This window comes from Tauraco erythrolophus, chromosome 6 (assembly GCF_009769465.1).
Source record: "Tauraco erythrolophus isolate bTauEry1 chromosome 6, bTauEry1.pri, whole genome shotgun sequence".
Classification (NCBI taxonomy): Eukaryota; Metazoa; Chordata; class Aves; order Musophagiformes; family Musophagidae; genus Tauraco; species Tauraco erythrolophus.
Genome location: NC_141470.1, coordinates 12,093,769 through 12,119,644, shown reverse-complemented (window position 1 = coordinate 12,119,644; position 25,876 = coordinate 12,093,769). Strand labels below are relative to the sequence as shown.

The 25,876-nt window shown below is 40.9% G+C and overlaps 1 protein-coding gene across 1 annotated transcript; it reads right to left on the bottom strand.

The window, feature by feature from the left end:
- Positions 1–1,194: 1,194 nt before the first annotated feature.
- Positions 1,195–25,202, bottom strand: HPS5 (HPS5 biogenesis of lysosomal organelles complex 2 subunit 2). Its single transcript, XM_086613969.1, is given in 24 exon segments — positions 1,195–3,971; positions 4,447–4,732; positions 5,385–5,491; positions 5,827–5,940; positions 6,257–6,376; positions 6,918–7,073; positions 7,274–7,397; positions 8,712–9,041; positions 9,044–9,318; positions 9,824–9,898; positions 10,772–10,918; positions 11,590–11,713; positions 13,812–13,971; positions 15,281–15,439; positions 15,660–15,838; positions 16,837–16,925; positions 17,165–17,236; positions 17,579–17,794; positions 19,119–19,252; positions 20,758–20,950; positions 21,556–21,620; positions 23,200–23,310; positions 23,789–23,958; positions 24,969–25,202. Coding segments are annotated over 23 exon segments (3,405 nt in total). The 5' UTR covers positions 23,897–23,958; positions 24,969–25,202; the 3' UTR covers positions 1,195–3,910.
- Between the last annotated feature and the right edge of the window lie 674 nt (positions 25,203–25,876).

The following is a 25,876-nucleotide window of genomic DNA, read 5'->3' as shown; positions in this document are numbered from 1 at the left end:
GATAAAAAGCAACCTCAAACTGGTTGCCCTTTAAATCTAAGTATGTATTAAATGCAAGCTACATTCTGCAAACATTCCACAAGGTAAGCATTTTGCAATCTAAATAAGTCTCAGATTGAGAAAGGGGATCAGGTGAATTCCCAGCTCAGGCCCAATAACAGATGCAGTTATTCCTTATTCTGGGAAGTAACTGCACCTTGTGTAAGTTTACACAGGCAAGAATTCAGGAGTTTTGACATGCTGCTGCATAGAATATTTGCTAGCACAGCCTCAGCCTTATAGACACGTAGAACGACTGCAAACTTGGCCTCTCTTCAAGAAACAGATTGCATATGCAGATATTTATCTTAAATAAAACTGACTTCCCCATAGGTTTTGATGATGATTCCAACAGCGAAATAATGTTTTGAGGCAGGTATGAGCCCTTTATATATTTTGCAAGGGGAAGGAAAAAAACCAACAAAAAAACTCCACCAACCAACACAGCTTCTATTTAAAGTTGCCCCAGGCAAGGCCTCCTTTACTCATCTCTGCTTTTCAAGGACCCCCTCCACCAACAGTCAGTCACCAAAACCAAAGATGAGCTGCAGCTCCTCTGCTCCAGCACAGGCAGTGGTGTAAGCTTAGCTGGCTGACGAGCTGGTAGGGGCTGTAGCTTTAGGATAAGGGCATCACCCTGTACAACTGTAACTTCTAAACAGAAGAACATTTCATTTCACAATCCCTTCACCTTACCCTTATGACATGAAACCATGTGTATCAAAAATAGGAAACAGTGATTTTCCAACTGTTCTTCAGAGAGTAAGTTCTTATTCTTTATTGACAGCCAAGTTAGTTGAAATCATCAACGCAAGCTCACTTTGGACACCAAATCTGAACAAATGCTTCCCGTTGTGTTAGCTGTATGACTGTTCTGACACAAAATTAAATAAAAAGCTCTGAATGAGAAGTTATGATTTAGTCTTTAAAAGAAACAACAAAACCAAACAAATAAGCCCCAAACCTCACTTAAAATTAACCGAGTGTATAAAATCCCACAGAAGTAAGAAAGAGACTGCTGTGTGGACAAAACCTACAGTGGAACCGTTACACAGAGAGATAAGCCAGGTACATTCTTGGAAAGCCAACTAACTTCCTCTAATGTCGACACGGTACGAAACGGAGTCAGGCACAACAGCCACTGAGGCAGCAGATGCGAGAACATCATCTGATTTGTTTAACCTCACCACACTCTGCAGGTGCCTGGCTCCTATTCCAAGTCTTACTGTAAGAGCATGGGGTGTTTCCAATAGAAAGATCTGTGCTGTTTCCAACATCATCTAAACCCTACATTAAAGTTTTACTTTTTAGAAGAAGTTCTGTATTGACTTTTCCACAAGCAACACTATTAACAGATGAAAGCCTGCCACTAATTGTCTCCCTGTAACTTCATTTCCCCTAGTAAAGTAACCACCTCTCCACAATAAAGTCTTTCTTGCAATTGAGATGAAATAGTCAGACTACACCTCTCCGAAGTCTGAAAGTTGTATTACTAACTCCTATTTTGATGAAAATAAAAGCATTATTTTGCAGCAGTACAAGTGTTGCAAGACTACATAAAAAGATGCTTTATAAAGAAATATTTTCAAGTCATTTCATGACAAAATTATGGATTACAGAGGAAATAAAATTTAGTTCCAATGCATGTATACTTTTTTTTGTTTAAATGATGTTTGTGAAAATCAAATACTGACCAGATGCCGTGGCCCTTTGCTAAAAATGTGCGAGCCTGACAGTGAAGAGGGCTAAAACTAGAAGCCTGAAAAGAAACTTGTTCAAAGATGTACTAAGTGCAGAAAGAGTGCTGGTAAAAAGCATAGTTCTTTAAATGAGAAATAAAATCCAAGTATTTCACAAACCTTCATATTCTAGCAGATACTTAAAGATTTCTTTCTTGACAGCATCCATCTAAAAATACTTATCTAAACCTTCAGCTCTTCAAAAGATTATTTTAGTAGGACATGCAGTCCTCTCACTTTCCAAAACATCGAAAATCCTTAGGGAATTTCCTACATTTACCTGGACTTTAGTAAAGCATTTGACGATGTTTCCCACAGCATTGTCCTGGAGAAACTGGCTGCTCATGGCTTAGATGGGCATACTCTTCACTGTGTAAAAAACCAGCTGGATGGCCAGACCCAAAGAGTTGTGGTGAATGGAGTAAAATCCAGCTGGCAGCTGGTCACAGGCAGTGCTCCCCAGGGCTCAGTACTGGGCCCAGTTCCTTTTAATATCTTTATCGATGATCTGGACGAGGGGGTCAAGTGCACCCTCAGTAAGTTTGCAGACAACACCAAGTTGGGCAAGAATTTTCACCTGCTTGAGGGTAGGAAGGCTCTACAGAGAGATCTGGACAGACTTGATCGATGGACTGAGGCCAACTGTATAAGGTTCAGCAAGGCTCAGTGCTGGGTCCTGCACTTGGGTCACAACAACCCCATGCAACGCTACAGGCTTGGAGAAGAGTGGCTGGAAAGCTGTGCCACGGAAAAGGACCTGGGGGTGTTAGTTGACAGCCAGTTGAATATGATCCAGCAGTGTGCCCAGGAAGGCCAAGAGCATCCTGGCTTGTATGAGAAACAGTGTGGCCAGCAGGACTAGGGGAGTGATTGTCCTCCTGTCCTCAGCACTGGTGAGGCTGCACCTCAAATACTGTGTTCAGTTTTGGGGCCATCACTACAAGACACTGAGGTGCTGGAGCATGTCCAAAGAACAATGAAGCTAGTGAAGGGTCTGGAGCACAAGTCTTATGGGGAACAGCTGAGGGAACTGGGGTTGTTTAGCCTGGAGAAAGGGAGGCTCAGGGGAGACCTTATTGCTCTCTACAGCTACCCGAAAGGAGGTTATAACAAGGTGGGTGTTGGTCTCTTCTCCCAAGTAACAAGCGATAGGACAAGAGGAAACAGCCTCAAGTTGAGCCAGGAGAGGTTTAGCTTGGATATCAGGAAAATTTCTTCACCAAAGGGTTGTCAAGCACTGGAACAGGCTGCCCAGGGAAGTGGTTGAGTCACCATCCCTGGAGATATTTAAAAGACGTGTAGGTGTGGGACTTTGGGTTTAGTGGTGGACTTGGCAGTGCTAGGTTAACAGTTGGACTTGCGGATCTTAAGGGTCTTTTCCAACTTAAATGATTCTATGATTCCAATTCCACTGTCCTGGGGTTTGTTGAAATACTACAACTGATGTCTACAGTCATGTTGCACAAATAGATATGGATGATTTAGAAATATCATGCTTACAGTTTAACAGAGAGTTCAGTTAACAAGTTCTTCTGTTAATCAGCATTCTTATCCATTAATCCACTCCTGAAAAATACTTCGCTCTCATTTTAAGACTTGGCTCAACTAACACATTTTAAATTGGCAAGACCAGTCCACATAATTTAAGAGGAGAAAAAAAAAATCATAACAAGAACTTCTATAGCAACTTGAAAAAGTCAATGTCATTTACAGGAAAATTAAACAAGTACGTGCTTAGATATTTCCAAGGAATGTCTTCTCAAGTTCGCAAACAAACAAAAATTTTACACATTATAAGTTAATATGTAGGAGCTTATATTCTTAACACTTAAGTCATACAGACTCAGAAAATAAATTCAGGAATCTTCATCTCACAAATCTGTGAGCTTAATTTCAAGATAAATACTGGATTGTTTTGATTTAAGTTCTAGAGTTCCAAACTCATCTCCAAAGTAATAAGGACAAACCACCAACAGCTCCTGGTCAGATACCTTCCAGATGGAGACTGGCTCGATATGACTGAATTTTTAGAGAGGAGTTCGTTTCTTTAAGAGCTTGTGAAGTTTAAGAGGCACTTTAATATACAATCATTACAGTAAAAAAAAAGTTCCCAAAGTTTTCCAAGTTCTTTTCTATGCTTGCTGAGACCACAAAAACCGGTCACACCTTTCCAGCATGGACTGAATCAGTGCTCTGCAATTAAAGCAAAAGGGGAGGGGTGGGGGGAGAATAAAAATGTCAAACAGTAAAATAAAAAAGCTAACAACAGAAAGAACAACAGAGTTTTGGTTCTTTTTAACGAAAAGTTTGTCAAAACTGTGATTATATTTCAGAGGTAACATGACATCTCCATGCATGCCTTCTCGAGAAGGGATAGGTAAGATCAGAGTCTGTGCAGGACTCTGCAAGACATATCTCCTTCAGAGAATCTTCTTCACATATATCTTTAATGTATGTTTCCTGTTTCCTTATTTTCCATTTTCAACTGCCTATATTGTACAATATAGCTCTTCAACAATAGAAAAGCTTTCAGCTGAGTTTAAAATCAGAAGTAAAAATGTGAAGTATTTTATCTTTTGTTAATTGAAAAGGAAGTTTAAAGCATCAAGAAGATCCCAAATGAATAGTGTACATACATGGATATTCTGTCAACATGTCATCATCTTACCTTTGCCTTGTCTCAGCAATTTTCAGTATCTCACAGACACCAGTAAACCTCTCAGATAATTCTAATGTCAAGCCACACTCCTGCAAGAGAGGCAAGGCACGATTTGGGCCGATGGCCTTTGCCAGCAAGAGAGCTACATTCTCCACAGTGATGCAGTCTGGGCAGCTCAGGCTACCATTGCTGACAGCATTCCCGTTCTGCGGGCCGTGGTGGTGGAAAGCTGCGCTGTGATTTTGTGCAAGATGCAGAAGAAACTTCCATTCTTCTACGGTCTCTGGAATGCAACCTAGATGTAAAATGAGTTTGTGACATTATTTGTAAAATAAGGGTTATTCTAAGCCTACTATTTTAAATATCTCTGTATTTATAAGGGAAGCTAGCATTAAGAAAACCAGGTGTTATCAACAAGCAAATTGTGCACAGAAGTATGCTGCCTTGACTGACTCGGTGTAAAGATTCAGTGATGAACTACATACAAAGCTTCACAACAGTTCAGTATTTAAGGCTTTGGATTAAGTCAACAGACAAAGAGTTGTTTTGTCCATTGAGAATTTTCTTCTAAGTTCTGCCATGTGATACAATGCTTTGCTCATTGTAGCTCTGTGTGTGTGCACGTGTAGCAGGGGGAGTTCCGTGCTGCACAGGGAGGCTAGCTATTCCTCTGTCTGCAACACCAAGTTTAGCTTTTACTCCCAACTGACAAACAACTCTACATTCTTGAACTTCTTCCAGCACAACTAAATTCACAAAGCACAGTGTGAAGTTACAAGAGTGTAACACCCATTTATGTGTTTCAAATCTGCTGCAGTACACACAGTGCTACCAAAACACTTAAAAAAATAAAAGTTCAGCTCAACTTTGGACAAACTGAATCAGTATACGATAAGGGCAGTTCCTGTATTACAGAAGTATGTTTGCACAGCTTAAGACTCACTAACCATCTTCTCCATTCAACAGGCTCAAATCATCCAAATGAGCAGTAATAGTAAAGGCTTCTATTCTTCTATCCAGCTCCAGACAGAGAAAAAGATATCCAGGCCAAAATCTTGAATAAGAGAGTAAAGATTTCCAGGAATCAAATACTCAGTCTAAAGTAAAGTCAACAATAATTAAATGTTCATTTAAATATCAGTGAAGACAGAAGCAATGGAATTTCTTGAACGCCAGAAATCTCTGCAGAGTAGGGACACAGGGAATACCCCTTAGCCCACAGGGGTATTTGGTACATTCAACTGGACACTCAATATTCATCCTCAAAACAGGAAGGTTTTTATATAAACCCTGTCCAGTAAGGAGCAGACGGGTGGCTTTCATTTGTATCTTTTTGGGGTCAGAATACCAATTAATCACACACCAAGAATTACCAAGTTTTCTTCTTACCCATGCGATTTACAGATGTCAGCCATCTTCTCTTTTGTAACAAAATCAGCTGGGAGTTTAATCAAAAGCAGAATGAGCTGGCTGTAGCCCCAAGTAAACAAATGCGATCGTGGCCTAGAAGATGAGAAATTCAGTTTTAAAGCATTAATGGTTTCCTTCAGAACATCACACTCTCTCTATGAAAAAGGCGGGCATATGAAAAGAGAGAAGGCAAAGCAAATGAAACACTGTGTAGTCTCAGCAGAGCAGTCACTCTGAAAAGCACTGCAGATAAAGTTATTTAATCCTTTGGTTGCTTCTGCTCAACTCTGCAATATGGCAAACGCTCCAAGGATTCACTGGTATCCAAACTGTCATACAAAATCTAAGCCAAAAGCTTGCACGTCCAATAAGGCTTTTTGCTGTGCTCTGGACCTTGGATGAACACTACCTGGGATTTCCTTCTGCATCCACAGTATTTGCTCTTTGTGGTGCATCATGAGAAACTGCCAAGCACAACCAATCCAGTCGTACAGATTCAGGCTGCAGAAGAGACCTAAGGAGAGATGACCTATAAAACAAAACACAGAAAAAAACTACCAGTTTTCCATCTACCACATATGGAAAAGTAGAGATTGTGTGTGGACAAAAAAAAAAAACCAAACAAAACAAAACATGGATGTAAAATTAAATATGGAAAAGCCTAGAATGATTTATGTTTTTAGGAACTGAAAAAACCACAGCAAACCACCAAGTTTGCAGGCTGGCTTCCCCCAGAGCTTTGTTTTGTGGGGTTTTTCTTTGGTTTGTTTGTTTTTTTTAATGCTGTCTAACCTTGGTATACTGAACTGCAGACACAAGAACAAAAATAGTTAGTTCACTGAAAGTATTATTTATAAAAAGCCTTTCAAAACTAGCATCTAATGTAACAAAAACCCCAGTCTGAGACCAACTAAAAATGGCAGAATGATTTGGAATCTAATGCTAACCACCACCAAAAAATTGGTACAGAAACAGTAAAAAAAGCCCCCAAAAGCCAAAACAACAAAAATCCCATACAGCTACATGATAAAGACAGCAGATAGATGAAAAAGATTCTACATTCTCTTTACCTTTTATCCTCTGGCTTTGATTTCACCAGACTATCTAAATATGCTAAAAAGTGAGCTGGATCATTCCTGCAAAGCTGTTTGATATCAGAAGGCAAAATAGAGGGGTGGAACTTGATCAAGGGTCGAAGGGCTGTTTCCCCAAATTTTTCATAAAGCCTGCAGAGAGAGGATGAAATCCATTTTCAGTACCAAACAGCAAAATTACAATTTTTCCAAGGTCTCTTGGAAGTTCAGGATAGCACTGAAAGGTGATGTCTTCAAGAGATTCCCAGAAAGCTTCATGAAATGTTAAGCGAACCAACTCCTGCTAGCAAGTTAACAACACCGAAGAAAAGACAAGGGACCTGGCTACAAACCTCTGAGCATGCACCAGCAGCAGTGGGCTATCATCCCAAGGCCCCAGCTCATGCAGCTGTTTCAGTATTTTCAACATGTCTTCATTTTCCATTGCTGAAGCCACTGGACTGTGACAAGTTAGTTCTGAAATAAATCAGCACACAAGTTACAAGGTAAGGGCAAGGATTTTTTTTCCTAACACACACATGGCCGTGGTTAAGCACAAGAACAAAAGCTATCACTGCTCTCATAACTTTCTAGCTAACAGTAGTAACAAGTGAACAGATCCTACTTGTTCATTTCATGGAATGCAACATCACTAATCTGCGCTTACAGCAAATTACAGTTATAAAATGATACAACTAAGGCATGGAATAATATTTTTGATATATTTTCCTTTTCTTTAGACGTCTGAGGAGGCAATTTTTCACTCGTGAGAAAAAGAGAGCCCACTGCAGGGCATATGGCTTGCTGAACATAACGCAGATCCGCATCAGTTTTCATACATTATGATTTGCTTCTATTAATAAATACAAACTTCAGCTAGGACACTGACTTCACAGAACGCAGAATTCAGCATGAACCTTGATCATGATGAAATGCAGGTATTAATCTACAGGCACAGGTATAGTTCAACTGAGGACAAACAAGGAATGCATACATTGCTTTCACTTCCAAGGCTCTCAGAATCCAAATAGTGAAGAGATTCCCAGAAACCAAATACCTGATACCAACCCTCAAAGCAAGATTCTGTTGTTCAACTACTCTCTGTTGGCAGAGATCAATGCTCAGACTTTAATTCACTCTTAAAAGAAACACATAAAGCAGAAGTTGAATGCAGAGAACAGATGAAGTTCTGTTTTCCAATATAATCGGGAAGTTTTGGTTCAATAAGGCTAAAGAGGCATTGAAAAGATCAGAAAGGATTTCTGTGGAAGAAGGAATCTGAAGTGATCACAAGCTGCTCATTTGCGTGGAGCTATCTACTCCATTCAGTTTTGTTTCACACTAACCACATTTCTCTAAGTCACAGCTTTCATTTCCAGTTCCAATACTGAAGTCCCTCCCCCAGCTTTCATCTTGTTTCTATAGACATATGATTCTAATAAAGATGCTTTTGCTCTTCAAAGCACACGTATTTGTTTTTAAATAGATCTGGTCTGTAATCACTACAATGCTAAACCAACAAGCTCCATATAAATTAAAAGGTTCAGAATTGCAAAACGAGGAGAGGGGAGGAACAGTCTCTCCCAGGAGCCAGCAGTTCTTCATAAGTTAGCTTTGGGGGAAAAACACACAACCCAACAACTCAAAAATGAAACAAAAACACACACCAACCATCCTCCCACTTCCGCACTACACCTGCAGAAGGAAAATTTGCCAACACAAATGGGAGTGCCTTCAAGCTTTTTGCTTTTTTTCTCCCAAACAGTCTTACTTTCAGTTTTCATTAGTTACCTTTTAATCCTGCGATGTATGTTTCCCATACACTAGGACTGGTCGCATACATGGTTATAATACACTGCTTCAGTCTTTTTAAATCCAAAAGAAAGAAGTAGCTTTGCATAAACCTACAAGCCAAGGTCCACGACGCTGCTAGTGGCAGACTTCCATCAGAGCTTTCCTCTGCCTCACCATTTCCACAAGAAAACACACACAGCTCAAAACACAGTGTTGTCAACTCAACGAGATCTTTCTGAACATCCGGTTCTATGACACATGGAGGAGACACTTGAAAGCCATGGTCCAAAGGTCCCTCCAAACCAGTACTATTTTCACTCATGGTTTGCTTACACAGGTTTCATCAGTATTTTCCTTTTCAGTGCAGTCTTCCAAGATACTACTCTGTTCTTTGTCTACTGAGTCTCCATCAGTTGGATCCAGTCGTAGGTTTCCCTCCAGGACTGCCCTCTGCTCTTCAGCACACACAGTCTCACTTTTCTTCAGAGAGGAAGCAGAATGCTCTTTGCTGCCGAACTTTTCTTCTAGATAGACAAGCCATTCCTGTAAAACTCTTCTCATACACTGTGGTTCTAAAAGAACCAGAGGATCCTGGAGTTTGGCTCTGCAGCATAAAAAAGAAGTTTGGTAAGTTGCTTAACAGTTATAAGATGCCACAAGTAAAGTATTACATAAGTTTTGTGTAACTTAAAGCATACTCCTGAACTTGACTTACAGTCGGTGGTTGTTTTTTGTGGCTCTGAGTGCATCAAACAGAATTTAGGCTACTTACACTGTCTACATCTGATATTAGTACCTTCTGAGCTCCCCAAGATTTCTTTCAGAATGGATTTTTGTTTGTTAGGTGGTTTCGTTTTTTTTTTTAAACTATACTTGCAGGACAAAAGGATAAGGATAAAGTATCTAAAGAAGCGTTTAGTGGGTTTTGCTTGGTTCTAAGTAGGGGAAGCAAGTCATTAACCAAATAAGATCCTTTCAGATCATGTTAATAGACATTTAGAATATTACTCGTACAGGTATATAACAAATTTTTTTTAAAAAGATAATTTAAAAATTATTTTTTTACCAAAGCCCAATATATCTATATATTAAAAAATTTCCCTGCTTACATAGCATCTGCTGTTGCAGCCTTGAGATCTCTTAGATGGTCCTCCTCTGGAAGCTGGCAGCTCTGTGGTTCTAACCTAGAAAAAAAACATATTAATCTGAGCCTTATCTAAACTATTATCTTTAATAATTTAAGTGAGGATTTCCTCACAAATTTCCTCAAATTTGGAAGGAAACAACATTAATTCCTTTATTAAAAAAGTACAAAGCTTTCATGTCTAAAGATGAAACAGTTCAACAGAAATTATGGATAGACGGGGCATGAAGAGCAACCAATAATACTATTTTTGTGGCCTTCTATAATGGCTTCTACTCCAACTACAGTAGATTTCTGCAGGTACTGAATAAAAATCAGTATCATGCCACTGTATGAAAGTCAATCCAAAACGGTAAGTTAGCAAATCATTGGAATACAAAATAACTTATCTCTGTATTAACGGGACAAGCATTAAAGAAGTTCAATGTTTTATAGCTACCATTATTTAAAAAAAAAGAAAATCCTCAACCAAAAAAACACCACAAAACAAACAAAAAAACCCCAAACAACCCACACAAACCAAAACCAAAAAAGAAAGACGTTTTTAGAGAGATAAAAGCATTTACTCCCCATTCAGAAAGGACAGGATATGAACTGTTGTACTCATGCCCATAACTATAACGAGCATCACAGATACACTACATGAGAATTGCTGAATACACTACGTCTTCGCTCTTCAGTTATCACGGCACTGTGGAGACTGCATGCTCCACCACCCCAAAGTGTTCACTGCCTAATCAGCTTCTAGGAAAGGAGTCAGGGAGAACCAGTGAAACCTACCACAGTGAAGAAGGCAGCTGGAAAAACGCCATGCTGAGCTCCCCATTCTACTTGAAACAGTAGTTTTTCTTTAGGTTGGTATCCTCAGAACATTCAGCAAATGCAATGGCTAAGAAAACAATTTTGAACTCACTCTTTCTCTTCCTGGGGAGATGCTACCAGATTAACAGTCAACTCCTGCAGCTGCTCGTCATCCTTTGCTTCTTGCCTCCCTCTAGTATCAGGGCTTATATGAAGCGTGCCAATCTTTTCAGTAGTTTTGCGTACAAAGCTGGAAACGCTAGGAGTCAGAAGTTCAAACATTTAAAATCGGAAGTTCAAAACTGAACAAATAAAGCACTTGTTTTCCATTCAAACCATGATTTCAGAAAACTTTATAATCTGAAGAACTCTTGAGAACAGGATGAGAGCAGCAATGGCCAACAAGAGCAAGACTTGCTAAGAAGCTGCTCAAAAGTCATACTTCAGTCATAGTCCATCCTTTCAGCACAGAATAAAAACCTGAAGTATTTAAGACTTGGTTTTTTAACTGCTGGAAAAACAGGATCACATACTAACATTAGCATTTAGATTTTGACGTGTATTTGTACACAAATAAATGCATATTAGCTACACTGCATTTTAAAGCGTATAAACAGAAAGTATAATTAGGAAATTATGTCCCTCTTGGTGGTAAGAAACAGTTTTACATACTTCAAATTAATTCTTCAGATTACAAAAGCTCACTAAAAATGTCCTTTCCATGTCATCAGTCCCTGCCCCTCCAGATACCCCTTGAAGTCCAGATGGAAGCTTTACGTTGTGTAGCAAACCTGACTGCACCTCCAGTGTTTCAGTTCAGATGTTACATTTTTGCAGAACAGAGTATGAACTAAACCAGACAACGCTACAAACTCAGGGGACAGAAAAGGGAAAGATGTAATGGATGAGTGAACCTGCAGCAAGTTTTACCTTTCTTTGACAGCTTGGAGAGAGACGAGAGGAGATGGGGAACGAAATGACAAAGGAATACTGAATGGAAGAAATGTCTCATTCCGGTCAGCCTCAACCGTCACAGATGCATGAGATACGTTGTCTAACAAATGGAATTGAAATAAAGAGTCATGAAACAGTGGCCTGGCAAAAATGGAACAGTGAAACAAACTGCAAGTCAGTAATTCATTAATGGATATCCTGCATGGGATATCTTCATACCTAATTTTCAAGAATGTGGGGAGCCAGAAAAGTGCTACTTGGTTTCAAAGGCCATTTTATCACTGACTTTGAACCTGGATGGTCTGCTTGGCTAATAGTCTTTTGGCTCTGTAACAGGCAAATGATGATCAACAACTGTACGAAAATTATCTTCTAAAAGTAGACTTGCAGTTCATTTAGGGGACAAAAATCTTGATTTAATCCACTGACAGTTATTTAAACATCTAGGAAAATAAAGTATTGTGGTATACATCAATTCACATCGCATGATTTCCTAAAACCTGAATCACATGTAAAGATAGAGACACACAAACCTATAAATCTACAGACACATAAACCTAAATCTATAAACACAGAGACACATAAACCATAGTTCAGATATAAATCACCCTTTTATTTGAATGGACTTAAAAACATAACTGAACTCATAGCTCCGGCTTTTGATAAGAATCACAGGAAATAAAGAATCACTGACTATTTCCATTTCATTCTATATCCCTAACAGTATCTACAATGCGTTTTGATTAGTCATTTCCTGGTACAAACACGCACTGCATCTATAAACGAGGTAAATAAGAAAAAAAGGATCCTTTTAAGTAAGGATGACACTGCATTTTGCAATAGTCAGCATTATCTGCACTGTTCAGAGGAAAAGATGCTATGCTGTTACACAAATTCTACCATCAGAATCTGTGATCTCCCTAGGTAGTGCCTAAAGGTCACAACTGATTTTATGGTTGCTTGTAAATAAGGCTGCTTTTGTTCATTATGCAGACTAGAAACCTAAAAACTTATGACATCTTACGTAAATGTGAGCAGGGAAACACTGTCCATTTCTTTTAAATACCAAAATAAGTACACATGCTTCAAGAACCATCTAGAACTTCTCTACTTTGAAATAAGCAGCAAATTTATTATCTCTTGTTGAACAGATAGAACCTTTCTATCTTCTGACATTCAAAAGCTACATCCCTTCATTTTAGAGTTTTAATATCAGAAGTGATAGACTTCCTTCCCAGTTTTCTCACTTGTTCTTTTTTTATGGTGATGTAGGTAAAGAGGCAAACGTAAGCATAGGTGCTACAAACAGCATGTAGCGGACAACACTACTGACAAGTAGAGGAGTAAATACTAATTCCTATGCTTTCCCCCCCCCACTGTGGTATTCCCCAACAAAGCACCCAAATTCTCTCCATCCTCAACTAGCATCTAATCTCTGCAAAAGCTGAAGAGCAGCCTTTTCCTTTTCCAATAGGAAAGCCTCTCTACCATAGCCAGTATTAAGACAGCTCCTCATCATCCCAGGTTTCTGCATCCCCTCCCAATCCCAACCAGAGCAGAGAACAAGACCCACTATTGTCTCACTCTAACTTTTGTCCAGTGACAGGTATTTGTTAGGAAACAAAAAAGCTCCCTGGATGGTCTAAACGTTAGTTATAATTCTTTCATCTCTATGCTAATGTATACACATGTAAGAGATGATCCCCTTGTACAAATGAAACCTTCGAAGAAAGCTAAGAACACTTAGGATAAAAGCCTACTGTTTTCCCTGAAGAAATATAAAGCCCAAGCCAAGATTAAGCAATTATTTCCTGGAACTAATATTACTGGAAGGATAGCAGCAGCAAACAAATCTCATTTGAAGCTCAATTGACACTGGCATGGTCAGCTGAGAGAATCTTAGCATTAATGTGAATTGCACTTGAGAGAGGGGGGAAATTCGAGTGAAGTCCTAGATTGGTAAATAAAGCCCTCCGGACCTTTCGTTTTGTTTTTCTGGGTTGTGTTTGTTTTTAAGTTTGGACTTCTGTGGAGACAAGTGGAAGGTGGGGCGACTGTGTTCTCATTGATTGAATTAGAGGACTTAATCATGGATAACTTGATAGAGGAAAATAATGGCACAGAGCCAACTCAATTGAGTTCTTGTAAAATAAATATAAATTGCATCCAAATAACATGTTTTCTTTCAGAAATATTACCAAGTTCTACTTGCTCATCTTCCTGGTGTGCAGGGAATTCTTTAAGTCTCTCATCTTCTGAGAACGTTTGACTGTGGAGAGAACATGAATCTTCATCTGACTGACTGCCTCTTCGACTGATAACACGATATATTCCAGAGTCTAAAACACTGAAGCTTTCCTGTCAGACGAGGGAGAGCAGTTAGATGTTGTGCGAGTTGTACTTCCTTGTTAAACTTCCTGCAAGGAACTCAACCAATCATGCCCATACAAATAACCTCCTGGCAATTCACAATTCACTGTCTGGAAAAGCCCTATATAACAGCATATTTTTGATGCATTCAGAATGGAAAAGCACACACATGCCAGTAAGCATGCAGCCCAGTGACTATAATTTATACAGATGTATACACTGCAACTGCTTTTAAGAAAGCAGCCTGTGGAACAACTGGTGTACTGAGTACAAGACCATGAGACAAAAAGCCATCTCTGCTTTAGTCCTGCATCCAAGACTGTCACTTCACCCCTTCCTACCTGCATATCCAGGAGTCTGTACTCTTTTTGCTGGTTAACCATACCCAGCTGGCACAATCACAGACCCTGTAAAACTAATCAGTTCAAGGACACACATACATCCTTCTGCTCATGGTCAGTCTATCTAGTTTACCTTCTCATTTGTTAATGAAAAACACTTGTCTACCACATCAAGATGGAATTTACATTACTTTGTTTTTTAAACTTTACTCTTTAAACACTGTTAGAGTGAAAGCAACAACTGATCTTTTAGTAGAATCACAGAACGGTTTGAGTTGGAAGGGATCTCAAAGATCATCTAGTTCCAACGCCCCTGCCATGGGCAGGGAAACCCTCCACTACACCAGGTTGCCCAAAGCCTCATCCAACCTGGCCTTGAACACTTCCAGGGATGGGGCATCTACAACTTCTCTGGGCAACCTGTTCTATGAAATATTTCCCCTTTCTTGAAAAGCTGCTGGAAAGCCAAGACACATCACATGGGTGTACATGTAAAAGAATACTGAAAATATGCTTTGAATTGTTTTCCTTAGAGCTTTCTGCTTAAGCTTCATAGAGTGAGACAATTTCTTACATAGGGCTAGGACAGTTCAGAGCATTTGGACATTCAGTTTTCACCACATAAAATTGCAGTTACAATCAAGATGACCATCACTGAAGAATGTTAAGACACTAAACTCAGCTGTGGAGAAAGCCTTCTTCATATCAATCTTTGTCCACATCTCAACCATTAGCCACAAAATAATATGGAAAAAAGGCAGAGGTCTAAGAAATTAAACAATACAAGTAGTAGTATTTCATACCTCTCTGCTCTACCTAATTTTACAAAGTAGCGTTATCAGTTATAGTAGACATGGTAAAAATGAAAGTCTTATCTTCAAAGCGAGCAACAAGGTGATCTTAAGGCATAAAGATGAAATCTGCAGGTAACATTTTGGCACTACCAATACACATACATGAGATGAAATACTGCTCCTTCTACTGCTGCATGCAGAATCTAGAGGTTCCAACTTGGAAATTAATTCTTCCAGTTGCGTAATGAGATCTTGTTGGGTTGAGGCATCCAGCTGAGACTTCAAGTGCTCCAGCTTGTCTAGAGGCAAATTTTTTCTTGCCTAAAAGTACACAGTGAAACAGAAGCATTACTATTTCTAACGCACATGTGAAAAGGTATCATACATGCAGGCTAATTTTCATCCTAGAAGTATAATGTTTAGAAGACTTTTTAAAAACTCCAAGAACATGAATCTCAGAAACCTATGAAACTTAATGGAAGAGGGGGATAGGAAACAGAGCGAAGCTGCATTGCAGATTTACAAAGAGGTATTTACTTACTCTGCAAGAAATAATTGAATTTTGGAAGAGACAAGAGACTCTGGCAGCAAGGGTCCAGAACCCTCTTCTTATCAGACGCTCTACGCACCGGTCTACCAGCAGAAGAGAGAGGTGCACAACTCTTCCATTTGTATGTAGACAGAACAACTCACTTTTGTAAACTGCAACATCCTGAATATCTGCAAAACCAGATGCACAGAAACATCTGAAGGACTGAAATTGTTAGTCAAAATTCCTTTCTGCTCCTGAAAGAAGGTGAAAACCTACTTCCCATCTAACTGCAAATGCATGCAAAAGTCTAATATACTGTAGCACAAGCAGCACACGGAAAACAAACACTGAAGAGTGCTAAGCTGGCATCTAACAACTATAAAACACACCTAAAGTATCAAAACTTCCCAGAGCTGCATTTCTAGAAAGCATTCGAAAGTACACTAAAGTTACTGAAAAGCTTCCTCTTCCCTGAAGGGAGATGAAAAAACTGAAGACTGATAAAGATTAGAAATACAAATACATCACTGTTAGCTTTGAAACAGAAGGAAAACATCTGCTAGTAGAAAAACACTTTGACTGTTCAGCAGTTTTCAAATTAAATAGTTATGCTATATGCAAACACTCCATGGCAAAGGGATTGGAAACTTAACACCAAAGGTGGGAGAGAAGAGGAAGAAAAGGACTGGCTGACTGACAATGACTGACTACCCTATGCCTATAACCATACACACAAAACCGTTCATGCGGGTTCACTCATCTGCTAAGTATATTCCCTGGCTCCAATTTAGACAGGTGCTAGAAAAAACAGGTTTCAAGCTTTCAGCAGCCAGGTTATCCTTCACAGGACACTGAACAATAAACCTGAATAAACAGGAAGGAGGAAAGAATACTTCACTAACACTGCAGGTTATAACCTCTCATTATTTGATTACTGTGTTTTAAGATTCTACACCATGTTTTGTTTCTCAAGCATTTTTTCAGGAGCATGGAAGGAGGGGTTGGCTGGAAGAGGCAGGGAGAGGGTTAATATTCAAGGATATACCCAACAGATGACAAGGAAGAAGTTTTCTGATTAATGTTCTGCAATCTGGCTGCAGAAATCGAGCTTGAAAAGGCTCCACGTTAGGCAAAGACTGCAGAAGTGACAGACAATATTACAAAGCAAAGATTCTTAAAAGTTTACCTTTTACTTCACTCCAGAGTAAGACTTGAACACTTTGGGGAAGAAAAACATAAATGCCTCTTTCTGTCCAGGTCATCACACAGTGCTCACTGCAAGCAAAGCAGACGTTAATGGTCCAACAGTTAATTCTGGTAATTACTGTAAAATACACAGGGATGGCATTGGCTTGAGTACAGCAAGGGAGAAGTTGAGACAGTTGTTTAGCATGATGCTCAGAAAATTCTTGTGCAAAAAGGTGAAGTTGGTAATATAAATTGGGAGAATAGACAACTTTTTTTTACTTTTAAGTCTACTTTATCAACAGGAAGCTATGCTAACAAATACTTACGTCAAATACAGTAGCTTGGCAAAAGATAAAGATTGTGGAGAGCCGCTGGAACCAGTATAATGAGGATCCTGCCTGTAAAGTAAAATCATTATCTGTTGAAAGCATGACTACAATAACAACACTTTCTTAATATAATATTCCTAACCCTGTAAATACAAGGCTGGCTTAAATAAACACAGTCTTGTGACAGCAGCATTCCTTGTGGCAGTCACACCTGCAGAATCAAGGTTTTGATATTTCTGATAACTCAACTTCTGGCTTCTGTTATCAGAGGAGAATGTATTAAGAGGACAACTAGGATTAATGTTTGACTGCACTAGGAGTTTATTTAATCTTCTCAGCATTAATGCAGTTCTTTTCAGCTAGTCTGGAAGTTCCAAGCAAGTTTATCACCGATAATACTCATGTTTCTACCTGAGAGTAACAACAGGGAGAGGCGGTGATGAGAGCAGCTGCTTGAACTGATGTGTGCTTTGCACTTCCCCACCAAAGTTCACCTCCCACATCCTTGAGCCAGGTCGAGCACAATATATTAATGGCTGCTGAGTGCCACTGTTTTTTCCAACAGGGAAGAAACATGCTCCAAATTCTCCATCTCTCTCTTTATTACCAATTTTCCAGAACTTCTCTCTAGTGAAAAAAAAACATACTTGTTAAGGCAACATTAATAAAGCTTCTAATAATTTTAAGTTTTTCTTGAAGAATAAAAATACTAAATCCTAAATGCCAAATTGGTTTTGGTGCTTACAAAAAACAACTGCAATGAATATTATAAAGCCTGCATAAAGTTTACAAAAGACAGGGTGCAGAAATATTCATTAGGTTAAACAAATACTAAGATCATGAAGGTTTTGGGGGATTTTTTGTTTGTTTGGTTTTGGTTTGGTTTTTTTTTTTCAAGCAGAACCAGTCAGTCAACCTGGTGATGGGAAGGTGATGGTGCAAACGATCCCAGAAACCATTTTCAATTACGTGAAAGATAAGACGGTGATTTTGAACAGTCAGCATGGATTTACGAAGGGGAAAGCATGTTACTAGCCCTCTGCAACAGAATGACTGGCTTGACAGATGAAAGGAGAGCAGTGGATGTTGTTTATCTTTACTTCAGTAAAGCTTCCAACACTGCCACCGCTTCACAAACTGAGGAAGCATGGGCTAAATAAACAGACACGGAAAAACGCAAAGTCCTGCATTAGGGGAGGAATAACCCCAGGCAACACTACAGGCCAACTGGCTGGAAAGCAGATTTTTGGAGAAGGGCTTGGGAGCCCTGGTGAACAACAAGTTGACCATGAGTCAGCAACACACCCTTTCAGCAAAGGTGGCCAACAGCCTCCTGGGCTGTGTTAGGAAGAGTGTGCCCAGCAGGTCAAAGGAGATGATCTTTCCCCTTTCTCAGCACTGGTGAGACATATCTGGAGTACTGAGTCCAGTTCCGGGTTCCTCAGTACAAGAGAGACATGGACATACTGGAGCAAGTCCAGCGATGGGCCACAAAGACGACTAAGGGATTGCAGCACCTGTCTTACAAGAAGCTGCTGAGAGAGCTGGGCTGGTCAGTCTGGAACACAGAAGGCTTGGGGGGAAACTCATCTGATCCCATGTGTATAAATACCTGATGGGTGGGTAAAGAAGACAGAGTCTACTCTTGGTGGTGCCCAGTGAAAAGACAAGAGGCAATGGAGATGAATGGAAATAGAGGAAATTCCATTTCAACATAAGAAAAACCTCTGTCATTGTGAGAGTGGTCAACCACTGGCAAAGGTTGCCCAGAGAGCTTGTGAAGTCTCCGTCCTTGGAGATGCTCAAAACCTAACTGGACAGTCCCCCACAGTCTACTCTACCTAACTTTGCTTTGAGCAGGAAAATTGGACTAGATGATCTCCAGAGGTCACTTCAGAAACTCTGTGTGACTCTATGAAGTCCAACATTTCACAAGTAAAACATAACTTACCTCTCGGTGTCACACAAATAAGTGCGTGTAAGTGAAGATATGAGCAGTCTTCCATCCAAATAATCAAGCTGAACAACTCGAGAATCTACAGTGGTTATAATCTGAACAGGAAACATCACAAAAGTAGCGGCAGCCTACAGTTAGAAAGTAGAACAGAAAGAAAACACACAGGGCCTCAGTTCGAAGTAAAGACTACTTCATTAAGCTAAAACCGCAAAATTCAGAAAAGACTCACGTATGCTATGAATACACGGCATAAGACAGGGCAGTTCCTTTCTTCTCTCTCCCTCATGAAACAAGGCTTCAATGCTTAGAGGCATAAAAGTCTAAATCCTCCTTTTCCCAAAATCATTACTGACAGTTTAAGGAAAAAAAAAAAAATCATACCCCTATACCATCCTGTCATTTCTTTACAAAGAGTGTGTTTTCTGTAACATTAAGAGGGTTTTTTTTTCCTGCTCTTGTAAGCTTTGGGCTTTTGTCAATTCTGTCTCACAGGTACTTTCAGTCAGCAAACAGTTTATGGAGACATGAGGGATTACTTCATACAAAATACCCAAACAACTTCCATTGGATTTAGGTGGGTTACATAAACTCACTTTCCCTATTCCCCTGCAGCAAATTACCCAAACACTATTTACTATACAAGTGCCTTAGTTTGCATGGGTGGCAGAAAAGTCACAGACCGACTTCTTATTCCTAAGAAACTACTGGGAACTACGCTCAATTTTCTAGCGGCCAGTCACTATTTTTGACACCTTAAAGCTTTTTTCTTTGTTAGGAATGTGTTAATTCCCTACTTCAAAGTGCATTACATGACAGATTCAACAGTCCAATTCCTTTAACAGGCATGAGCAGACATATTCTGTGGACCTTGCCCTTCTCTATTCTCCTTTTCCCTCTCTTTCCACAGTTGGATTTTTCTGCTTTTTCTTTAAATGCAATAATAGTCTTGCTACTTTCAAATCAATTTTCCTTCAAAATCTTCCACAAGGGTTAGGAAGGACCTGGAGGAACACACCTATTTCCAGGTCATGCTCCTTCTTAGTGATTAAAAGGAGAAGGAAAATACCTAGTAATGGTAAAACTTAAAGTACACTCAAGGGCTAGAGTACCGTTAATGTACATGCCCTTTGACAAAATATAATCGATGTAAGCTTGACATCCACCTACTGTTTATTTTAACTAACCCCAATCTTTAACAACGAGAGTATCCAGACAGAGCCAAACAAAATCAGAGCCTGGTATTGCCCTTTCTCAGACTGACAGCTGAGCTGAGGACTAAAACACACAGCTGAACCTGTAGCTGGAGTCTAAAGAATCCAACAGGCTCAGAAACACCAAGACCTTGGGCTTGGACACTTGTAAATTCCAAAAGGAAGCAGCTCAGCCAGTTTTTAATTCTGTACATTTGAAAGCATTTTTATGTTGCATTACTAAAACAGCAGGTGAGGGAAGATCACGGGTTAGCATTTCTATTTTTGTCTCAAGAGACTGGTTCTTCATCCTAGTCAAAGCTACCAGAACTTCATCAGCTGGCAAGCATTCCTCCGTCCTGCTTTACTAAAATAAACAAAACAATTCCACACATCATCCCCTGGGAACCTCTTCATCTCAAACAAAGTATGTGCCATTTTACCTTCCCTTGTTTCGATGTGTTAATCTTGATGGCTGATACTTTTCCCACATGATCTCCTACAAAAACACGAAGGGCAGCTGTATCCCAACATAGAGCTGTGACTTTTCTGCCCTTATGCTCAGAGGAAACATAAATCCGTTCTGGCTTCCCACGACGTTCCTGATTCAGCTCCCAGACTACTACAAGACCTTGGCTACAAAAATTCAAAAAGAAAATACAATTTGAGAATAAGTCTTCTAATGTTTTATTAGTGATAAAGATGTATGATTCCAAAGAAATCTAAGCAAAGTTGTACACCTCAGAGCTGGTTGTGCTTGAGGTTGCATGCTTTCAAGAAGTGTCACATTCTTAATTCTAAAAAAGATTAAGTGTCCTTGCTTGCACTACGATGCATCAGCAGCTTTGTTTGGAAGGCTATTCTCACATTTACTGGAATTCTAAGTGAGAAAGCAGAAAAGTAAGAATTTAAATGGCTTTTAAACAATGTAAGGGATACTAACTACCAGTCTGACTCTGCCAAGTTAATGAAGATACTTCTTTTGATGCTGAAAGGCCTCAGGGAGACATTTATCATCATAACTTCACCGGCATTAGCTCTCCCATAGACGTTCTATTACAGAAATAATGCTTATTCTAGAAAAAAAGTTAAGCAAACTGTGCAGAGAATTATTCTGTTAGAGGCCTCTACCAGTTAATTCCCTGCTCCCCTCCAAGTTCTCAGCAAATGTGCAAGCTGGAAACTTAAAAGCTACTTAAAAATACTTATCTGTCATTCAGGTTTGTAAGTACATCACTCACCTGGTGGCAACAGCAACATAGTCTTCATCATGTACACAACAGGCAACCCGGGAAATGGCACCTTCCTGTATGGGAGTAAGGGCAGGTAAAAGCTTTTCTTGTAGTGCCTTTACCACTATGCAACTTTTATTTCTAAGACATAAATTAGATTCATGCCAACAGCTGCTACCACTTCTTTGTGATGTGGAGGTTTCTTGTTTGTTTGGGTTTTGTTGTTTGCAAACACTAAGCTTACTCTAAAAAGATGCATCTGAAAACAGCATGACAGCAAGAGAAATGAGTGTGGTTCATTCTTAGATTTGGAAAACACAGAAATCAGACTCCTATCCTCACACCTATGGAAGTTGTTTTGGCAGAACTAAACAAGATGCTCTCAACCTTAAAATGTCTGCACTTGTGTTATGGTGCAAGTAGCAGCAGCACCCATGAAACAGCACGTGGCTGTAGTGTCCTGGTTTTGACTGGGACAGTTAGTTTTTCTTTTTAGCAGTTCGAAGAGCTCTGTGTTTTGGTTTCAGTCTGGGATTTGCTATGAGAAGAATGCTGACAGTGCACTGATGTTTACAGTTGGCACTGAGACGTCAAGGACCTTTCAGCTTGATATGTTTTTGCCAGTGAGCAGGAGCACAAGAGGCTGCGGTGGAGCATAGCTGGGACAAAGGGTCCACAACTCCTCTTATGATTTGAACTTAGACTTGGGATTGAGGGCTAAATTGGCCAATAGAGTATTCCATATCACGCAATGTCATGCCCGGTATATAGATGAGGGTTGACTGGGAAGAAAGTCTCTTGCTCTTCCGGGGGCTCTCCATCTCGGACTCTCGGAGTGCTATTTCTCTCTCACTCTCTTTTTGGGCCTCTTGCACATCCAGGATTGCAGTATCAGGACTTATCTGCTTCGGGATTGTTTGCCAGAACGGGACAGGCATTGGTCACCAAGTGGCGATCAATTACACTGTGCATCACTTGTATGAATATATATATAGACAATGATATATACAAACATTTTATCATTATTACTTTTAATTTTATATTATTATTATTAAATTGTTCTTATCTCAACCCACAAGTCTCCTTCCCTTTTCCCCCCTTTAATTCCCTTCCCCTTTCCCCAGGGGTGGGGGATGCCGAGCGAGAGGCTGTGTGGCGTTTAGTTGCCGACTCAGCTAAACCACCACATGTAGAAATAGCAATCCCTGTTCTGTGACCTCTTTCAGCAAAAGCAAGCCAGCCTATCTTTTCTTTGCTTATGCAGGTAGTTCATAGTTTGGACATCCAAACACTGGTAGTCCAAACTCATCCACACATGAGTTGCTCTGGTTTCATATTCAAGGTTTTCTTCCGACTCTTAAACATGCAGGTAACTCTCTTGCTGCTGTTAGAAGTAAGAATTTGAAAGACAAAGGTCTGACTCTCTCAAGTAATTTCTTTCACACTTCATGACGTCTATTATACCACACATTCTGGGGATACACTCCACTATCACCTTTTTTTAAACGGAGCACTCCAAAACTTTACCTTATTTAGACAATTCAGCAAGCTGAAAATGCCTGTTGACCCTTAAAAAAAATTTAACTTGAAACAGTGTCTCTTTCCCAGTCCCATTTTCCCTGGATTTTTTTTTACATAATTTTTTACCCTTACCTTATGAGTGAGAAAGAGTCTTTGCTTCCAACCATCTTTCTGTATAAGATTCAGTCCTCCTCCTGAACTGCCTAGAGCTAGCCACCTCTTCGACACAGATATACACGTGCACTGAAGGAATAAAAACCATAATGCACAACATAGCTGCCAGTAAGCACTAACAACAGTGTCTTTTTCTTGGGTTATTATGTTATTTTTTAAGGGCTTCGTTGCTTGCCAGCTGTGCGTACTGCTCCTGAAACACTGGCAGCACAGCCAACAAAGATATTAGAACAGCACTCTCTGCGACTGGAGCAAACAGCAGAAGACAGCAACCATGCAGAGCTGTATTATCTGTCCCACAGTTGCATTAAAAAAACACACAGAGTAAAAGGATCCTTCACCTTCACTACTTCTTCTTTCCAAAGTGTCCCCCGCCCCCATAAGCTAGCATAAGCACGCCCAAAAAGGATGACATGAATCCTGTGGGTTTATCAGATAATAAACCAAATAAAGTCATTATTTGAATTAAAAAAAAAAAGAACAAAACACAAAACCCAAACAAACATACATACACACACACAAAAACAACCAAACACCACACCCTCACCTTCAGACGACTAGAATCCAGCCTGAGTGCAGAAAGCAATGGATCCAAACATTCAAACTCTGCCAACACATGGTTGTAAGAGTCTGGAACGATTGGAACAGAAGCCATTGATGTGTACAACTAGCACTACTTCCTCACAGGTGCATTACAGCTTCAGCTTTTAGCTGCACCTGCCAAAAATAAAGTAAGTTCTCAATTAGTTCACTTTTTAGTACTACACCTAATGTTTTACAGCATCAGGCTTCAGTTTGCCAAAAAGGCCCAACGACTGCAAAACTACACCCACCCCTGCTTCGTTTACCAGAAGTCTTTGCTGAAGTTCACTTTAGAAAAGTTAACCCATCAGACCTCAATCTTGGAAATAGTTAAACTGTAGCTATATTTACATCCACTTGTGAAAGAAGTTCTGTCTACCCGTGGAAAAAGCTTTGTTTTATGGTAAAAGGCACTTCCCCCCCAAAACATGCAGCCTTGATTTTAAACTATATTTCTCAAGGGATACATTTAGCATTGGCATTTTATACTTATATCATCTTCTTCCTCAAAACTAAATTTAAGTAGCATTATCCTCAGCTGATACCAAATTTAGAATTACCTGCATTTGTGCATTTTTAATGTTTACATATATAAACATGTATAAATTATGCTTTCCACAGTACCTCCTTTCCTGCATATAAGATAGATAACAGAGTGAAAACTAAGAATTAAATAGTTATCGAAACTGTAACCTCATATATTTTTCCTAAACAGCACATATTTTAAAAGAATCTCTTGTTGAGGAATTTTTGAAGTTAAGACCTGTACATTGCTTAAAAAAAAAAAAAATCAACAAACTCGTTACACTTCATATTCAAGCCTTCGATCTAAATGATGTTTCGTATGCAATCCCTTAAACTAACCAACCTCCTCCCAGAAACACTATCATGTGAAACCTTACATTTCCCTACAAGAACAGGGAACGCTTACTCTCACCAGGCACTAGGAAAAGGGAAGATACACATTTAGCCAGAGAGACTGAAAGTTACTTCTTCAAAATTCTCAAGAACGTCTTAAAAACCTTAAATTATGGGGTCTGAGAACAACTCCACCCCAGCGATAAAGACGACATCATCTCCGACGACTACAAAACGACCGTTTTGTTCCGGATTAGGGTATTCGGCCCAGAAAGACACCCTAGCACCTGTTCCACACGCTCTGCCGCAAGGTCGCCGATAACCTCGATCAAACAAAGCCAGCCCCGGGTTTTAAATCCTTCCTGGGAACTCTGCTCTTGGGAACCGGCAGCGGCCCCGGCGCCTGGCCTGCCTCTCTCCACGCTGCCCCTTCCAGCCTCCGGCCGGAGCCCAGAGCCACGATCCCATCTTGTTTTCTCTCAGACACACGGAGCAAAGCCAAGTATCCCAAAGGCTCTGAAGGATCAATCCCCCAGCTCCTGCAGACACAGCTGCGGGAGGCGGGCGGGCAGGGGGCGCCGCTGGCCCGGCCGCGCTCCGCACACCGAGCGCCCGAGAGCCGCCGCCGCCCGGGCCGGGGCCGAACGCCAGCGGGGCGCGGGGGAGCACCGCCGGGAACGAACGCTTTCCGCCCGTCCCACACCGGCGTGACGCGACGCCCGCACCGGAGCTCCGGCGGCTGCGAGAGCGAAAGCTGCCGCCGGTCAGAAGCCACAGGGACGGCAGCGGCTCCCCGGGACCGAGCGGGTCTCCCCTCCCGCAGGCACCCTCCGCCGACCAGCACCAACCCCCTCAGCGGCGACACCCGAGCCCCACCGGGGGGGGCCGCGGCACAGCCCCCGGCTAGCGGGGAAGGCGCGGCCCCGCCTCGGGGAGCCGAAGGGCCAAGCAGCACCGCTCGCCGCCCCTCACCGTGCGCTCGGTGCCGACCGCCGCCGGCGCCGCGGCTCCGCCCCCAAACAGCGCGGCACGTGACCCGCGGAAAGGGCGGGGCGGGGCGGGACCTTGCGGCCGCTCCGCGCTGCGTCACGCCGGGCGCGCCCGCGCGGGAGGAAGCAGCGTCACGCGCGCCCGCCTGCCCCGGCCACGTGACGCTGACGTGCGGCGCCCCCTCCCGCCGCGGGCCGTTGCCGAG